This window comes from Phaeodactylum tricornutum, chromosome 29 (assembly GCF_000150955.2).
Source record: "Phaeodactylum tricornutum CCAP 1055/1 chromosome 29, whole genome shotgun sequence".
NCBI lineage: Eukaryota > Bacillariophyta > Bacillariophyceae > Surirellales > Neidiaceae > Phaeodactylum > Phaeodactylum tricornutum.
In genome coordinates, this window is record NC_011697.1 from 51,933 (window position 1) to 67,008 (window position 15,076).

At 48.0% G+C, this 15,076-nt stretch overlaps 6 protein-coding genes across 6 annotated transcripts; all 6 read left to right on the forward strand.

The window, feature by feature from the left end:
* Nucleotides 1-82: 82 nt before the first annotated feature.
* Nucleotides 83-1,903, forward strand: PHATRDRAFT_51277 (predicted protein; the record flags this gene model as incomplete). Its single annotated transcript, XM_002185235.1, has 8 exons — nt 83-298; nt 371-430; nt 512-672; nt 772-845; nt 922-1,404; nt 1,496-1,538; nt 1,608-1,744; nt 1,815-1,903. The coding sequence occupies exons 1-8, from the start codon at nt 224-226 to the stop codon at nt 1,901-1,903; spliced, it is 1,122 nt and encodes a 373-aa protein (XP_002185271.1). The 5' UTR covers nt 83-223.
* A 587-nt stretch (nt 1,904-2,490) lies between these two features.
* On the forward strand, nt 2,491-4,461 carry PHATRDRAFT_50353 (predicted protein). Its single transcript, XM_002185236.1, has one exon. The coding sequence runs from the start codon at nt 2,712-2,714 to the stop codon at nt 4,371-4,373; it is 1,662 nt and encodes a 553-aa protein (XP_002185272.1). The 5' UTR covers nt 2,491-2,711; the 3' UTR covers nt 4,374-4,461.
* A 504-nt stretch (nt 4,462-4,965) lies between these two features.
* PHATRDRAFT_16922 (predicted protein) lies at nt 4,966-5,941 on the forward strand (the record flags this gene model as incomplete). The annotated part of the gene is made up of 4 exons (XM_002185237.1): nt 4,966-5,257; nt 5,341-5,425; nt 5,505-5,668; nt 5,775-5,941. Coding segments are annotated over 4 exons (708 nt in total), but the record flags the coding sequence as incomplete, so codon positions are not given.
* Nucleotides 5,942-6,264: 323 nt separating this feature from the next.
* Nucleotides 6,265-8,037, forward strand: PPO (protoporphyrinogen oxidase). The gene has a single exon (XM_002185238.1). The coding sequence runs from the start codon at nt 6,368-6,370 to the stop codon at nt 7,928-7,930; it is 1,563 nt and encodes a 520-aa protein (XP_002185274.1). The 5' UTR covers nt 6,265-6,367; the 3' UTR covers nt 7,931-8,037.
* Nucleotides 8,038-9,253: 1,216 nt separating this feature from the next.
* GPI_3 (isomerase glucose-6-phosphate isomerase) lies at nt 9,254-11,691 on the forward strand (the record flags this gene model as incomplete). The annotated part of the gene is made up of 2 exons (XM_002185239.1): nt 9,254-10,973; nt 11,051-11,691. 2 exons carry the CDS (start codon nt 9,254-9,256, stop codon nt 11,689-11,691), a joined length of 2,361 nt encoding a protein of 786 aa, XP_002185275.1.
* Nucleotides 11,692-12,311: 620 nt separating this feature from the next.
* Nucleotides 12,312-13,992, forward strand: SQD2 (glycosyl transferase, group 1; the record flags this gene model as incomplete). The annotated part of the gene is made up of 1 exon (XM_002185240.1): nt 12,312-13,992. The coding sequence occupies exon 1, from the start codon at nt 12,469-12,471 to the stop codon at nt 13,990-13,992; it is 1,524 nt and encodes a 507-aa protein (XP_002185276.1). The 5' UTR covers nt 12,312-12,468.
* Between the last annotated feature and the right edge of the window lie 1,084 nt (nt 13,993-15,076).

The following is a 15,076-nucleotide window of genomic DNA, read 5'->3' on the forward strand; positions in this document are numbered from 1 at the left end:
AGCCCGTTTTCCAAACAAATTTTGTGAACGGCTCTTGTGTTAGATGAGATATTCTCAAAGGCAACCCAAAACTAACTAGCCAGCCGGTTGAAAGCGAGGTTGCTCGGTTCGATTGACAGTTAGAGTTACTTGCTTGACTACAAAACCACCACCACCACCACCACCAACAGCAACAAGAACTCCCGACCGAATCGTCCTTCGATTACGCTAGAGAGAATAAAATATGTCGGATGATATTCAAAAGAAAATCGAGGAGATCGAGGCCGAAATGGCCCGAACTCAAAAGAACAAGGCAACGGTATGTAAGAATGTCCATGAAAAGCGACGTTCACCGCCTGGCACTTGACTAACGTTTTCTTGATTTCCCAAGAATTATCATATTGGAACCCTCAAAGCAAAACTGGCCAAGCTCCGCAGTGAGCTCACGAACGTAAGTGAAATCATATAGGTATTTTACAGGAGCTAGAAATATGAAAATTCACCATGCAATCTCTTCTTCCATGTTGTTCAGGGTCCTGGTGGAAAATCCGCTGGTTCCAAGGATGCCGGTCGTGGATTTGATGTTTCCAAGTCTGGCGATACGAGAATCGGCCTCGTGGGCTTTCCTTCAGTTGGAAAGTCAACTCTGTTGACGACTTTGACAGGGACAAGGAGCGAGGCAGCTGCATACGAGTGAGTCAACATTCAGTATACGAGAAGTCATTGCCGCTTTCTTTGAATTTGGGGAAAAGAGCATTCTTATATAAACTTTTCTATCTTACGGGAATACAGATTTACCACACTCACTTGCATTCCTGGGACTATGAAATATAAGGGAGCTCGAATTCAAGTGCTGGATCTTCCCGGTATGTTGTCGTCGCAATCTTCACAAGCGTCTTCATTGTATACATTGCTTCTCACGATGCTTTCTCCTAAAATAAGGGATTATTGAGGGCGCCGCTGATGGCCGGGGTCGCGGTCGCCAGGTTATTTCGACTGCACGGACTTGCAATCTTATTCTCGTCGTTTTGGATTCTGCAAAACCCGTTACGCACAAGAAGATTATTGAGAACGAGCTTTTTAGTTTCGGGATTCGGATTAACCAAAATCCTCCTGATATTAAGGTTATGACAAAGAATGCGGGTGGGATTGGATATCAGGAGATGGTCAAGCAAACGCAGGGAATGAGTGCTGATGTTGCGCGTGTCGTTTGCAAAGAGTATAAAATTTCGTGCGCTGAAATAATCCTACGAGAAGACGTCTCAGTGGATCAGTTTATCGACGTCATTGAAGGAAATCGGGCTTACATACCGGTGCTGTATGTGTTCAACAAAATCGATGCAATTACGATTGAGGAGCTTGACATTTTGGACCAGATGCCGAACTATGTCCCGATTAGTAGTCAGCACGAGTGGAATCTAGAAGGTATGATCGTCCTTTTATACTGACAGAATTCGCTCAATCATTATGTGATTAGAAGGCCTAAATATCTTGCGTTCGCCTCTGGATCATTCAGAACTTATGGAAGAAATTTGGCATCGGTGCAGCATGCTAAGGGTGTAAGTAGTCGTCTATTATGGAAACCTACAATGACATTATGTCTAACTCTGTTTCGAACACATGTCCAGATACACCAAGCCAAAAGGTCAAATTCCAGATTATGACGAGCCCGTTATTCTTCACGCCGAAAACCCCACAATAGAAGAATTCTGCAATCGGTTGCACAAGAGCATCATCGACTCCTTTAGTCACGCCTGGGTATGGGGTAAGCTAACGTTAAGCGTAAAGCAATCTCCTCCTCATACTGAGCTGACAGTTTTCAACTGCTCCCTTAGGTCGCTCGGCGAAGCATCAACCACAACGGTGTGGAAAAGACCATGTACTTGCCGATGAGGATATTGTACAGATTTGCAAGAAAGTGTAAAAAGGGAGGGACGTGCACTACCTCCGTCGTTTGGGTAAGCTGAACAATGCTGATCTCTTAAATACGTTACATATTTCCAAGCAATAGGTAACCTATGTTACTATTCATACAGTGACCACATCTAAAGGGGAAATCTGCTAGCACGAGACGCATTGAGTCCACTCATTTGTATTAGCTTCAAGTTACTAGCCACTTCTTTTTTTTTCTTCTTGGCAACTAGCTCGTATGAAATTTTTGTGCTGACATAAACCATCCTCATATATTTTCCAGAGAGTCAGCGCCCTTGTGCTTTCTTCTAGCTCTATCTAACTGTATGAGTCGGAATGATCGTTAAAGGGCTAGTGAACAAAGACGCTGTAATTAACATTAGATTGATTTGAAAGCCAAAAATGTTGATGTTCATGGCACCTCTGTAAACAGTATCAGCGGTTTTAAAAAGTCAACTTTTGACAATGAATTATGCACTCACAGTCATGACTCTGACGTCCATTCACTCGTTTGGGACACATCCCAGCCACTTCAAAAATGTTGGATGAAACCCTGACATACGGCTAGTCGGGCCCGCCATGCGCTTTCCGTCCGTTGCACAGTGCCGACGCAAAGTATTAGTCAATAGGTAGTCAACACTTCTCAGTTCGCTTTCGTCAGCGACGTGGGGTTCGCTTTTGTAGCCGATCTCATAGCTACGCCGATGAGAGTAGCATAAACCACCTTATTGCTTGCTACCTCCTGAGCGCAGCCAATATGCTGCTGGGTTCAAGCACATAAAATTCTTTGATCTCCGTCCCCCTTTCGAAACCAAAGCAAAATGAAACAATTTGGAATATTCTCGCTTGCTTGCGCATTGGCTTTCTCTTCGTTGGCACCGGCATATGCGTATTCCGTTGCCCCTTCAGTACCAAGCATTATTCAAGGCGGAATGGGAATCCGGATTTCCCAATGGAAGCTTGCGCGTGAGGTAGCCCTGAAAGGTGAGCTAGGTGTGGTTTCAGGCACTGCGATGGATAATGTCATGGTGCGGGAGCTTCAGAAAGGTGATGCGGAAGGATCCTTTTTTCGCGCACTCAAGACTTTTCCTGATCAAGATATGGCAAACCGGATTGTCGCGCGATTTTATATAGAGGGCGGAAAAGACCCTTCGGAGCCTTACAAATCAATTCCAATGTGGACGCTCACCCCTAACCAACTACTCTTGGAAGCCAACGTTCTTGCAAACTACTGTGAAGTTTGGTTGGCCAAGCACAACGACGATGGATCAATTATTGATGGGCTCGTCGGAATGAATCTACTGACAAAGGTCCAACTTCCGACGATCGCATCCCTCTACGGTGCTATGATGGCTGGCGTCGACTACATCATAATGGGAGCTGGAATACCGATCTCGGTTCCTGGATTTCTCGACAATCTATCCGAATGCAAAGACTGTGAGCAGAAGATTGATGTGGACGGAGTTGCAGAGAAAGAAGCCCCGGTTTACAAGTTTTCACCGATTGCGTTCTGGGAAGCAGCGGGGAAGCCAGAATTGGCTGCTCCGTTAAAGCGCCCATCGTTCCTCCCTATAGTTTCTTCTACAATACTCGCTCAGTCCCTTCTGAAAAAAGCCTCCGGAAAAGGGCCGACGAGAGGAATTCAAGGATTCGTGGTGGAGCTCAGTTCCGCAGGAGGCCACAACGCCCCTCCCCGTGGTTTTAAATTTGATCCTGTCTTCAGTACACACGCAGGCGGTTTAAATGAGCGTGGCGAACCTGTATACGGCCCCAAGGATGAAGTCGACCTGGCTAAGTTTTGCAAGGCTTGCCAGGGTTTGCCGTTTTGGCTAGCCGGTTCTTACGCTCGACCTGAACGATTTGCCGAGGTCCGAGCATTGGGAGGTGCAGGTGTCCAGTGTGGTACAATTTTTGCGCTTGCTGAAGAATCTGGCCTCGACGATTGGATCAAACAGGACATTCTTCGCAAACTGTCAGAAACCCGTTTGGATGTGCTGACAGATCCCGCTGCCTCTCCCACAGGATTTCCGTTCAAAGTACTCGATTTACCCCAGAGTCTTTCCCAAAGAGAAGTCTACGAAGCTCGTCCACGTGCATGCAACCTGGGCTACTTGCGACAACCTTACAAACGGCCTGACGGCAAAATTGGTTATCGTTGCCCTGCGGAGCCGGAGGTAGCATTTGCTAGAAAAGGTGGGGATGCCAAGGCCACTGTCGGTCGTAAATGCCTCTGCAACGCCCTCTGTTCGAATGCAGGGTTTCCGCAAGTTGGAGAGGTCAAAGCCGTCAACGGAGAAAAAATGAAGTACGTTGAGCTACCCCTGATCACGACTGGAGACGATATTAGTAGTTGCCGAGACTTCATCAAGGAAGATGCTGATGGTCATTTAGGCTTTCCTGCTGGCGAGATTGTGGATTATCTGCTCTCTGAATGGAAAAGGAAGCCGGTCGGATCCGCAGCCGAGGGATCGATGTCAATTTAAAATTGGACAGCAGGAATCTTAAATGTTTTATTTGACTAGCATCAGAATGTGACACTGACAGTAAATTAAATTTTGAACAAAGCGGTTGCCTTTGACCTGTTTACAAGCCCACAGGGTACGTAGCTGGCCGACAATAAAGGACCTACTCAACTGTCTGACGGGATCCTTAATTTTTCTCCATATAATAAATTGAAAATATATCGCACAAGCTTTGCCTAAACGCTAAAGAAAGCTCTCTGGGCCTTATTTACTTCGACAGAGTTGTGACATTGACTTTGAAAGGGAACTGTAATATAAAGCAGCGGATGCACAGCAACTCGTGAAAAATGCTAACGGTAAGAAATGATTGCGGACATCGGAATACTCAAGCGGCTTTCTAGCGATAGTCATACAACGTGGCTTTTCCCGGATTTCGCACTGTGCTACAGCTCATGCTCTTCCGAATCTCAATCCTGCGAAAGACATTCCCAGCAACTGTCAAACTCCAGGTTTAGAAAAGATGACCCACTTTTTTGCCAGCTTGTCGTTCGATTGGAGTGTCACAAGCGTCGCTGACAATGTCGGTCGTCGCTTGCATGAAAGCGGGCTGAAGCCTCATTGGGACTTGGGCGGATGCTGCGAGATCGAAGAGATCATCTTCATCTGCTTCTACGCAGCCTATGTCGTTGCGTTCTTCGTTCTATACCACACAACCATTCTCAAGCCAATGCGACTATTGTCTGTTTTTGTCCACGAATTTGGTCATGCCAGCGCATGCTTTATGACGGGGGGTTCCGTCAAGAAGATCGAGGTCTACGAAAACGAAGGAGGTGTCACCGGGTACACGGGAGGTTGTCGGACATTGGTTATCCCAGCTGGATACGTTGGCGGTGCTTTCTGGGGAGGTGCGTTGACTGTAAATAGCGCATATGTTCGCGCTACCTCGCACCACAGAGGCCGACATCTCACCTTTCCTTTGCCCTTCCAGGTGTCTTTGTGGCTCTAAGTGGCAGCAAAATTGGCTCGACCATTGTGGCATCACTTATTTCTTTTGCTCTATTGATTTCACTTTGGTAAGTCGTCCTTTGCGTCATGTGTCCGAAACAGAATGGTCCTTTTTTGGCGCTAATGAAGAAATCTTTTGTGCCACAGCTTGAAGCCGAATACAATGGTTGTAGCTCTCTCGTTGGGCTTTTCGAGTCTTCTAATTGGGTTCATTTTCATTGAGTGGTTTGTTTTCGATCCCCTTCTCGAATTTATTACTCTGTTTTTTGGTGTTTTCATTGGCATGTACAGCGTGCGAGACATCTACGACGGTAAGTATAAAGCTGACCACACAATTTATATCGTTTATAGTTACGAAGACGTTTACTTACTGACTGTGAATGACGTTTCGCCCCTTATCTGAATACAATACTACAGACTTGATCACGCGAACAGCAGAAGGAAGTGATGCTGTGGCCTGTAATAAGCTTTACCCGTGTTGCCTGCCCCGATGTGTTGGAGTTCAGTTTTGGATGGTGGCTTTTGCCTTCCAGGTAGCCGGAATTTACTGTGCCCTAGTTTGGATGGTAACAGAGCACAATTAGTAAAAAGATGGTTGACGCTTAGGATAATGTATGCACAGTTTCACTCTGGCGGCGGTCCACCGCTTTACGGTAAGCTACACTACATACATTATACATAGGTAGTCACTTACAACTAATACTTCGGCTTGGTCTGAGCCCACCACGTAAACACGATAGAGGGGTCGGGCAGTCGTCCGTAAACGTTCTCCTCACAGTCAATGGAGGCAGGATATACTTATGTACGCTTGTCTGTAGTAAAGGGTATTTGTTGAAGCAGACAGGCAAAACAGCAACTCGGGGATCGGATTGGTGTTTTGTGTGTTCGTTAGAGCGACAACGACCAATTCGTTCTACACTGTTGAGAGAATCGGAAGAGAAGAAAGTGATCGGGCTCTTTAACACATTCCTGAGCCGTCTTTGTCAGCTTCTTTTTGCTTCGTGAGTAAGATGATTGCACAATGCTTTCTAGTAACTCTTAGTTTGGTGCAGTCGGCGGCTGCATTTGTGGCCCCTCGCGCGGCGTCGCCCTTCACGGCATCGTCACATTTTCACTCCCCGATACCACAACTATACGCAGCGGCTCGAGAAGTTGATTGCTTGGTTGTGGGGTCGGGCGTATCTGGAAGCTCTCTCGCCTTTAATCTTGTAAAGAACCACGATGTTGACACCCTTATGGTCGAGCGGAACGAAGTTGTCGGGGGCAATCTCATTTCGAAAGAAAACGAGGAAGGGTTTGTCTGGGAAGAAGGTCCCAATTCTTTCCAGCCTACTCCCTACATTAGTCGACTCGTTCACGAATTGGGCATAACGAAGGACCTCGTTCTCGCGGATGGGTCTTTGCCTCGTTTTGTGTATTGGCAAGGCGAAGGTGCGGGCGCAAAGCTGGCGAACTTACACGCTTTACCAACAAATTTACCCGGGGACTTGCTTGACTTCAACCTGTTGACCTGGCCCGGAAAGATTCGAGCTGGGCTCGGTGCGATTGGCCTTATCGCTCCACCACCGACGGATCGTGAAGAGTCTATAAGGGAATTCGTTACCCGTCATTTGGGTGCCGAAACATTTGAACGCGTGATCGATCCGTTCGTGTCCGGTGTATATGCTGGAGATCCTGACGAACTGGCCATGAAGGCCGCTCTAAAAAAAATTCATCGACTGGAAGGGCTAGGAGATCTTGGGCCGGGTCTGGTCAGTGGTGCGATCAATCGATTCAAGGAAATTGCCGACGAAAAGACGTCGAACCCACCCGATCCGGCCTGGCCCACTTACAAAGGAGGCCAGCTGGGTTCTTTCCGTAAAGGTTTGCAAACACTTGCCCTAGCGGCGGAAGAATACCTAGGACCGGAGCGTGTAATGAAGAACACGCCTATAGACAAAGTTGAAAAACTGCCCGACGGTCGGTTTAAAGTAACGGTCCTGAAGGATGATAAACCGATCGAAATAATTGCTAAATCCGTCTGTCTGACCTCGCCAACCCGTGTCACGTGCAAGGTTGCCGCTGACTTGGTTCCGGCTGCCACTCGGCTGGCTGAAGTATACTCACCTCCCGTTGCATCTGTCACCATGGCCTACAAGAAAGAGTGGTTTAAGGAGTTGCCCGGTGGTACCTCGAGGGAACCTTTGCGTGGATTCGGCCACTTGCTTCCGCGTAAAATGGGAGTCCGGAGTTTGGGTACCATCTGGTCGAGTTCTCTGTTTCCTGGTCGCGCTCCTGAAGGCTGGGAGCTCTTGCTAACCTACATTGGTGGTGCACGGGACAAAGGCATTGCGGACTTGTCCGAAGAAGAAATTTACAAACAAGTCGACGCGGATAATCACGAGATTCTGTTGAAAAGTGACGCTCCGTCTGGCAAAAGGATTGGCATTCGAGTGTGGCAAACTGCCATACCGCAGTACCGTAAGGGTCATTTAGAAATTTTGGATGCATTGGAAGCCGACGAGGCCAAGGTGCCCGGGTTTTATTTGGGAGGTAATTACCGGACCGGTTTTTTTTTTTGTTGCCTTTGGTGATTGTGTGCAGTTTGGATGGACGGAAGCCGAAAAGGTCGCAAAATACTTGCAATCGACCGAGGAAAATATGACTTCTAGTGTAACTGAACCGCAGGAAATTAGCGTAGCTTAGGATTTCACTTACGGAGCAAAGAAGATCAATAACACCCCCCAAGCTTTGTCGGTCCAAACACGAAAAAGCAATATTGAACAATGATGATAACAACTTACAAGCTGTTGGTATTGGCCAGAATTTCAAGTTATCGCTCAAACTCTGTGGACGAACAGCTATCTATCTGTTTGTACAGAAACTATTATTTACTGTTGAATGGAAAGAAAGTCTCGACACGTCAACATGCGATTACTTACCGGCACGTTGGAAACCTAACTCCGTCGTTGTGATTCACGTTGCTCCAACCTAACAGTAAAGGCGACTGCGCAGCTTTCCAACTTCAACTTCTTCGTTAGCTTTGACCTTAATGAAGCCCACAATTCCCGTGTCTGTCACCCGTAACTGACGTAGTTGGTACCGTATGGGACCTTTTTCCACGTACAAGACAGCTGACCGTAAATGGTCAGTAGTGACGGTCGCAAAGTTGACTGTCAGTGCCCTGTCCCACGAGGGCGGGCGCACACGGATTTTTCAAAAATATGCGCAGTCAAGGCACGGTTTTTTCTCACTTTCCGTATGAGCGGTGCTTGCACGCATTGGGGACGCACCAGCACACCACACGAGTGACTTTTTGAATCTATGCGGCAATCGGGTCTGTTCCCAAACTATTCTTCACCCGACGTACTTACCTTCACTATGATGGTGATAAGAACAGATTACACCAAGGCGATTGTTTTAACGACAGCAGCTCTGCTGCTGTGGTCGTCAACCGATCCAACGAAGTAGGTACCGAGATTGTGTGTGTGCGACATTGTGTATCGTGCGAGGGTCGGCGTGAAGTGCGGAAGCCGAATAGGGTTTACGCGACAGTCGAGGGTCAACCAATGAAAAGACACGATTGGACCACGAACGTGAGACGAGGAATGCGAGAAAGACGAATCAATCGCGTTGGGATTGGTTTTTCGGACGTTGGTCCCGCAGAATACACGAAGTGTGAACTCGGCCGCGCCTTGCTCTTTCGTCCGCCGATGCGATTCTTTTCCAATCGCTCGTCGCAGCCACGATACGATTTAGAAGCGGTTCGAGTTCGACGAGGCCAAGCCTTACGGTATTTGGTACTTTTGCGTCGGGAAGACTGACACTGACCCGGCTGACACGTTTTTTCCAGCGGCAAAATATACCGGAAACTTTGCTTCACACTTATGTCCGTAAAGTGTGATCCAAGCTAGACCATGAGAGCAATACTCGAATCTCACTGTTTTCATGTTTTCTCTATATTGCTACTGTTGCTATGCAGTTTTTCATCAGCGTTTGTTCCACTGTCTCTCCCGATGCGAACACCTCGAGCGGTTCGTCTTCAAGTCATGACGGAACCGCCGCGGGGCGGAACGAGTCGTACCGAGGCCAAGGAAGATAAAGATGACGACCCCAAGGCACTGTCGCCGGAATCGGACTACCTCCTACAAACAGAAGACTTCACGCGACAATGGAAGAAACCAGAACAACACAGTCTTGAAGTCCCTAGAGTACGTCATACGGTTTTGAGTGAAAGGGATTACCATCGGTTGGAAGCGATTATTTTTCAGGACGACGCTACGGAAGGCAGCGAAGAAGCAACAGTGCTTCAACGCCGGGTTAGCCTACCCAACATCCCTATTCCACCCCGACTTGCTCGTCCAGGTGTCGCCTGGCAACATCATCACCACGCAACGGTCAATCTTGTTCGACAGCACCGCAACCAAAAGCACGATGGCCCCATTCAATTCATCACCAATATCATCAATCGACCACAGCTCGTTTCGACGTGCTCCGAATGGAAGCGTCTCGAGAAACATGCCGAATATATCGGAACAACACATCTCAAAGACTTGCTACAAGACAGGGAACGTTGTGACGAAATGTATGCAACCCATGATGGTGTCTATCTCGACTACTCCCGGCAGCGTGTAACACTGGAAACAATGAAGTTTTTGTACGCACTGGCCGAAAAGCAAAATCTTAAAGGTCAAATTGACAAAATGGTGAAGGGCGACAAAATCAACTTCACCGAAGATCGGGCGGTCCTGCACACGGCACTGCGAGCCGAACGTGCGTTGACCGGTACTGTCATGGTGGACGGTGTTGATGTGATTGCAGAAGTACACCAGGTGCTGGATCAAGTCAAAGTCTTTACAGACGGTGTTCGATCGGGGCAAATTCGCGGGTACACCGGTAAGCGGCTCCGGAACATTGTGTCCGTGGGCATTGGCGGATCGTACCTGGGCCCGGAATTTTTACACGAGTGTCTTAAAACGGAGCCAGAAGGAATCAATTCTGCGTTGGGTTATTCGTTGCGATTTTTAAGCAACGTAGATCCGGTAGATGTTGAACGAACATGTGCGGATTTAGATCCTGAAGAAACACTCGTGGTCGTTGTCAGCAAAACGTTTACCACTGCTGAAACCATGCTCAATGCCCGCACAATGCGGCAATGGCTGTGGGATTTTATGGGCAACGACAAGGAAGTGGTCAAGAAACATATGGTGGCGTGTGCATCTGTTTCGGCAATTGACAACGTTCGCAAATTTGGAATTGATACCGACCGATATTTTTTCCGGTTTTGGGACTTTGTGGGTGGTCGGTATAGTGTATGCAGCGCAGCCGGTGCCGTTCCGATAAGTCTGCTATATGGTTTCGACTTGTTTGAAAAGTTTCTTCAAGGTGCAAATTCGATGGACAAGCATTTTCTGACAGCGCCTTATGATCGTAACATTCCGGTTTTAATGGGACTACTGGGCGTATGGAATATGTCCTTTATGAATTACAAGGCTCGGACGACCTTGCCATACGCGGAGGCTTTGCTTAAGCTACCGGCGCACATTCAACAGCTGGACATGGAATCAAATGGCAAAACCATGACGAAACATGGTCTGGAGGTAGACTACCCCGTGGGTGAAATCGATTTCGGAGAAGGTACGTTTTGCGGAGCTTCTTTTATCATTGGTTCACAAATGGTGCCCGCTTAAATCTGTTTCTTTTCCTTTTTGTAGCTGGTACCAATGGCCAGCACTCTTTCTATCAGCTGCTGCATATGGGACAGACGGTTCCATGTGACTTTATTGGCTTTGTGCAGTCACAGCACGACTTTTGCCTGGACGGTGAGAATTTATCCTCACACGATGAACTCATGGCAAACTTTTTCGCTCAGCCGGATGCCCTCGCTACGGGAAAGACAGCTGACGAAGTCCGCGCCGAAGGTGTTCCTCCAGGTCTGGTGGGTCACAAAGTTTTTAAAGGCAATCGTCCGAGCCTTTCTCTGCTGCTTCCGAAACTGACGGCTTATGCGTGTGGACAACTGCTAGCTATTTACGAACATCGCACAGCCGTCCAAGGATTCATGTGGGACATTAATTCTTTCGATCAGTGGGGCGTCGAGCTTGGCAAGAAGCTTGCCATCGATGTCAAAGGCCATTTGCTCAACGCCCGACGGAGTGAAGAAGAGGTCGAGACTTCTAATCCGGCCACAACTAGGCTGCTCAACTATTACGTGAACAATTCTCGCAGAATATGTCAGGAGGCGCCCTATAATCCGATAACTTCGGTGACACGGAAAACGCATCGAGAGCACGCGTCTGCTCCGTTGCCACCCCTCCCGCACGATCTAGGTGGACAGGAAGGCCGACTGACGTAAACACAGCGATCGATTTGCTGCGAAGCTTATTACGAGAACGGCAACTAGGTATATTGCCAGGTGTGCTGTTAGCTTGTACTACCAAAAACATGATATTCCATATGCTAATAGATTACGATTTTTCAACTATAACGCTGAAGGCTACCTGTAGGCATAGGAAGGATTTAGTCTGGTAAAGGCAAGTACTAATGTCAATAGATGTACTAGAGGGCAGTCACCTAGCTAGTGCCGGTGGAGTTTGTCGGATAAGATGCAAACCAGTACCTATTTTGCAAACTGAGGAGAGCGCGTCATGCTTGGCCGTGTCGCAGACCAGCTGTTGCATCGGTTTTTACACTACATTAGTTTCGCTTGATAGTCTCACAGGCAGTGAACACAGTGTCCGAAAAGACTGACGCACGTCAGTACCTGATCCCTAAGTCATGACAAACCAATGTACGAGCCGGCATCTTTCGAAGAAAAAAACAAAATTGTTTCGAACCGAAATTTGTTGGAGCTCGTCAACCTCATTCATCGCTGCGTTCACGCGTGCACAGCCGAGGCCTTTTATAAAACGCGGGGAATCTCGCGAAAACAATCCTCGAATCTAACCATCACTTCAACTACTACCATTGGTGGGTTGCTCCTGTCTCACTTACAGCATTTTGGTGGTGAGTTTGGTGAACCAGTCACAGCCCAGCACCGTCATTTGTCACACAGTTTGACAATTCATTGCCATACCACACCACAGCGCTCCCTCCTAGTGGAGCTTTTCATCTTTGCTTCCAAGGACAGGCAATGATCGTTGTAAAATCGGCGCTCCTGATTGTCTGTTTGGTGGCTACAGCATGCATTGGGTTCGTCTCATGCTTTCAGCCATACACATCCGCAATCCCTCCGCCTTGTACTTCCTCTGTCAGCTCATCTTCGGTCCGGCTAGAAGCCGCCGCGAGGTCATCGGATGCGCCACCGCTACGACGCAACCCTCCCCGTAAGATTTGTCTCATGGTGGAACCTACTCCGTTCACTCATGTTTCTGGATACGCGAATCGTTTCAAAGAAATGCTCAAATTCATGGCCAAAGCCGGCGACGAAGTTGACATTCTGACCGTCGACACCAAGACTCCCGCACACGAACTGCCCACCGCATGCAGTGGATTCTCCATCAAGCACACACAGGGCTTTACCTTTCCCCTTTACAATCAGATTTCCCTCACCTTTGATTTGCCAGAAATGAAAGGCGCCCAAATGCTGGAAAAATTCAAACCCGACCTCATTCACGTCACATCTCCCGGCTTCATGCTGTTCGCGTCTATTTTCTATGCGCGTGTCTTATGTATTCCTCTAGTTATGAGCTATCACACACACTTGCCGAGTTACGGCAAAAATTATCTTTCCTTCGTACCTGGTATTGAGAACTTTTGTTGGGAATTACTGCGCTGGGCACACGCCCGAGCGGATTTGACCCTGGTCACAAGTCCGCAAATGCAGGAAGAACTGACTCGCAACGGGATTCCTCGAGTGGACGTCTGGCGGAAAGGCATCGATACGGATCGATTTGATCCCAAATTTCGGTCCACTTCCATGCGGGAGAAAATGACTAGGGGCAATGCTGACGACTTTTTGATGGTCTATGTGGGACGGCTAGGAGCCGAAAAGCGTCTGAAAGACATCAAGCCCATGCTGGAACGAATGCCCAACGCGAGATTATGCATAGTTGGTAAGGGACCACAAGAAGAGGAACTTCATGACTATTTCAAGGGTACCAACACGGTGTTTACTGGTCAATTGGATGGCGATGAGCTATCGTCCGCCTTTGCGTCGGCTGATGTGTTTGTCATGCCTAGTGATTCCGAAACCTTGGGTTTTGTCGTTTTGGAGAGTATGGCGTCCGGTGTTCCCGTAGTTGGGGCCGCCGCAGGCGGCATTCCCGATATTATTGATGACGGTAAGACGGGATTTTTAGTTCCACCCGGAGATATTGCTGGCTTCGTATCGCGCCTCGAGAGTCTAAGGAATGCGAAATTCCGCACTCAAATGGCCAAGGCAGCCCGGAAAGAAACTGAACGGTGGGGGTGGGAGGCCGCTACCTCGTACTTGCGAAACGTTCAATACGAAAAGGCTCTTATCAACTTTCATTCCCGAGCGTTTGGGGGATTCGGGCGTCCACGATCCGGTACTATGTGGAGATTGCTTGGCTGGCGGATGCGCCGGGTGATACACAAGGTTGCCAAGCCTAAGGCCGTCTTTTCGTCCATTTGGAGAAAGCTATCGTTCGGACGCCAAGAAAATAGCAACAGTGGCAAGCCAGCGGCGGCATGAGCATACAGAATGCTCCACTATTTATTGTATTGTGCTTGTTTCTTCGGACCAAAACATTATATTCGGACTCTCGTAAAATGTGCTATGCAAGCAACTGGATTCTTTTCTCATAGTCAGTTCGGATTCCTCTTTGTAGCTACTGAAATCTCTGGAAGCCCACCGTCCTGGTGTTTTCTTGTAGAATCAACTTTTTTGGATAGATGGGTCTACAAGAGTCCGAGCTAGTTCGTTCCGTACCTTCGTTTATTTTTAGGCTGGCGGCTGACGATCAGACCTCGCAGTTATTGAGAGCAATGACTACTTACTGTTAACTATCTGACGGACGACGGGCAGGTCAATGACGTAATTTGACTGACTGTGCGCTCTGTTCGCGATCGCGCCTACTAGATACTACTAGGTAGAAATGGTTGATTTTGTCTGACTCATCTTATCTTGTAAGAAAGCCTTCAAGAAACAACTTCGATATGACGAGACTCGCCAGAGAAATGGAGGCACTGGTTTTGTACCTTCTGCCTGATTTGCCCGTCACCATTGACATTCCAACATGATTTTACATGGTAAAACATACACTTCTTGTTACCCCGAAAGCAGTCGACTCTGCTCTAACGTTTCCAAAGCATTCAACAAGATGAGCTTACCTCGACAGCTTGCTGCTACAGTTTGCTTTTTGCTGGCTGCGAAAACGTCCTCTTTTTCACTAAGTTCATCTACGCGTACTGTACATCGCGAAAGTGGCCTGAAACCTCTGCATATGGCCGTCATTCCCGACCCCTCGTCATCCAGTCAAGGCTTGTATTCTACTTCTCTTCGAGCAACTGCTCTGGCCTCGACAGAAACCGAGACAACGGCTTCGAACAAAGAAAAGGAAACCAAGAAGCCTTCCTGGAACGACGACGGTTTTGTATTCGGTTTGGAGGGATCCGGTCTCGAACGTCCCAAAGGGCGAAATGCACAAATAGTTGTTGAGGGTGATTCTTTGGAAACGCAGCCCTTTCAAGTTGCAGCTGTTTCTGTCACATTTGCGGCACATGCGGGATTTTTGGTCAATTCATTTTCCGGCATGGTAGAAGCTTCCAGCGGCAAT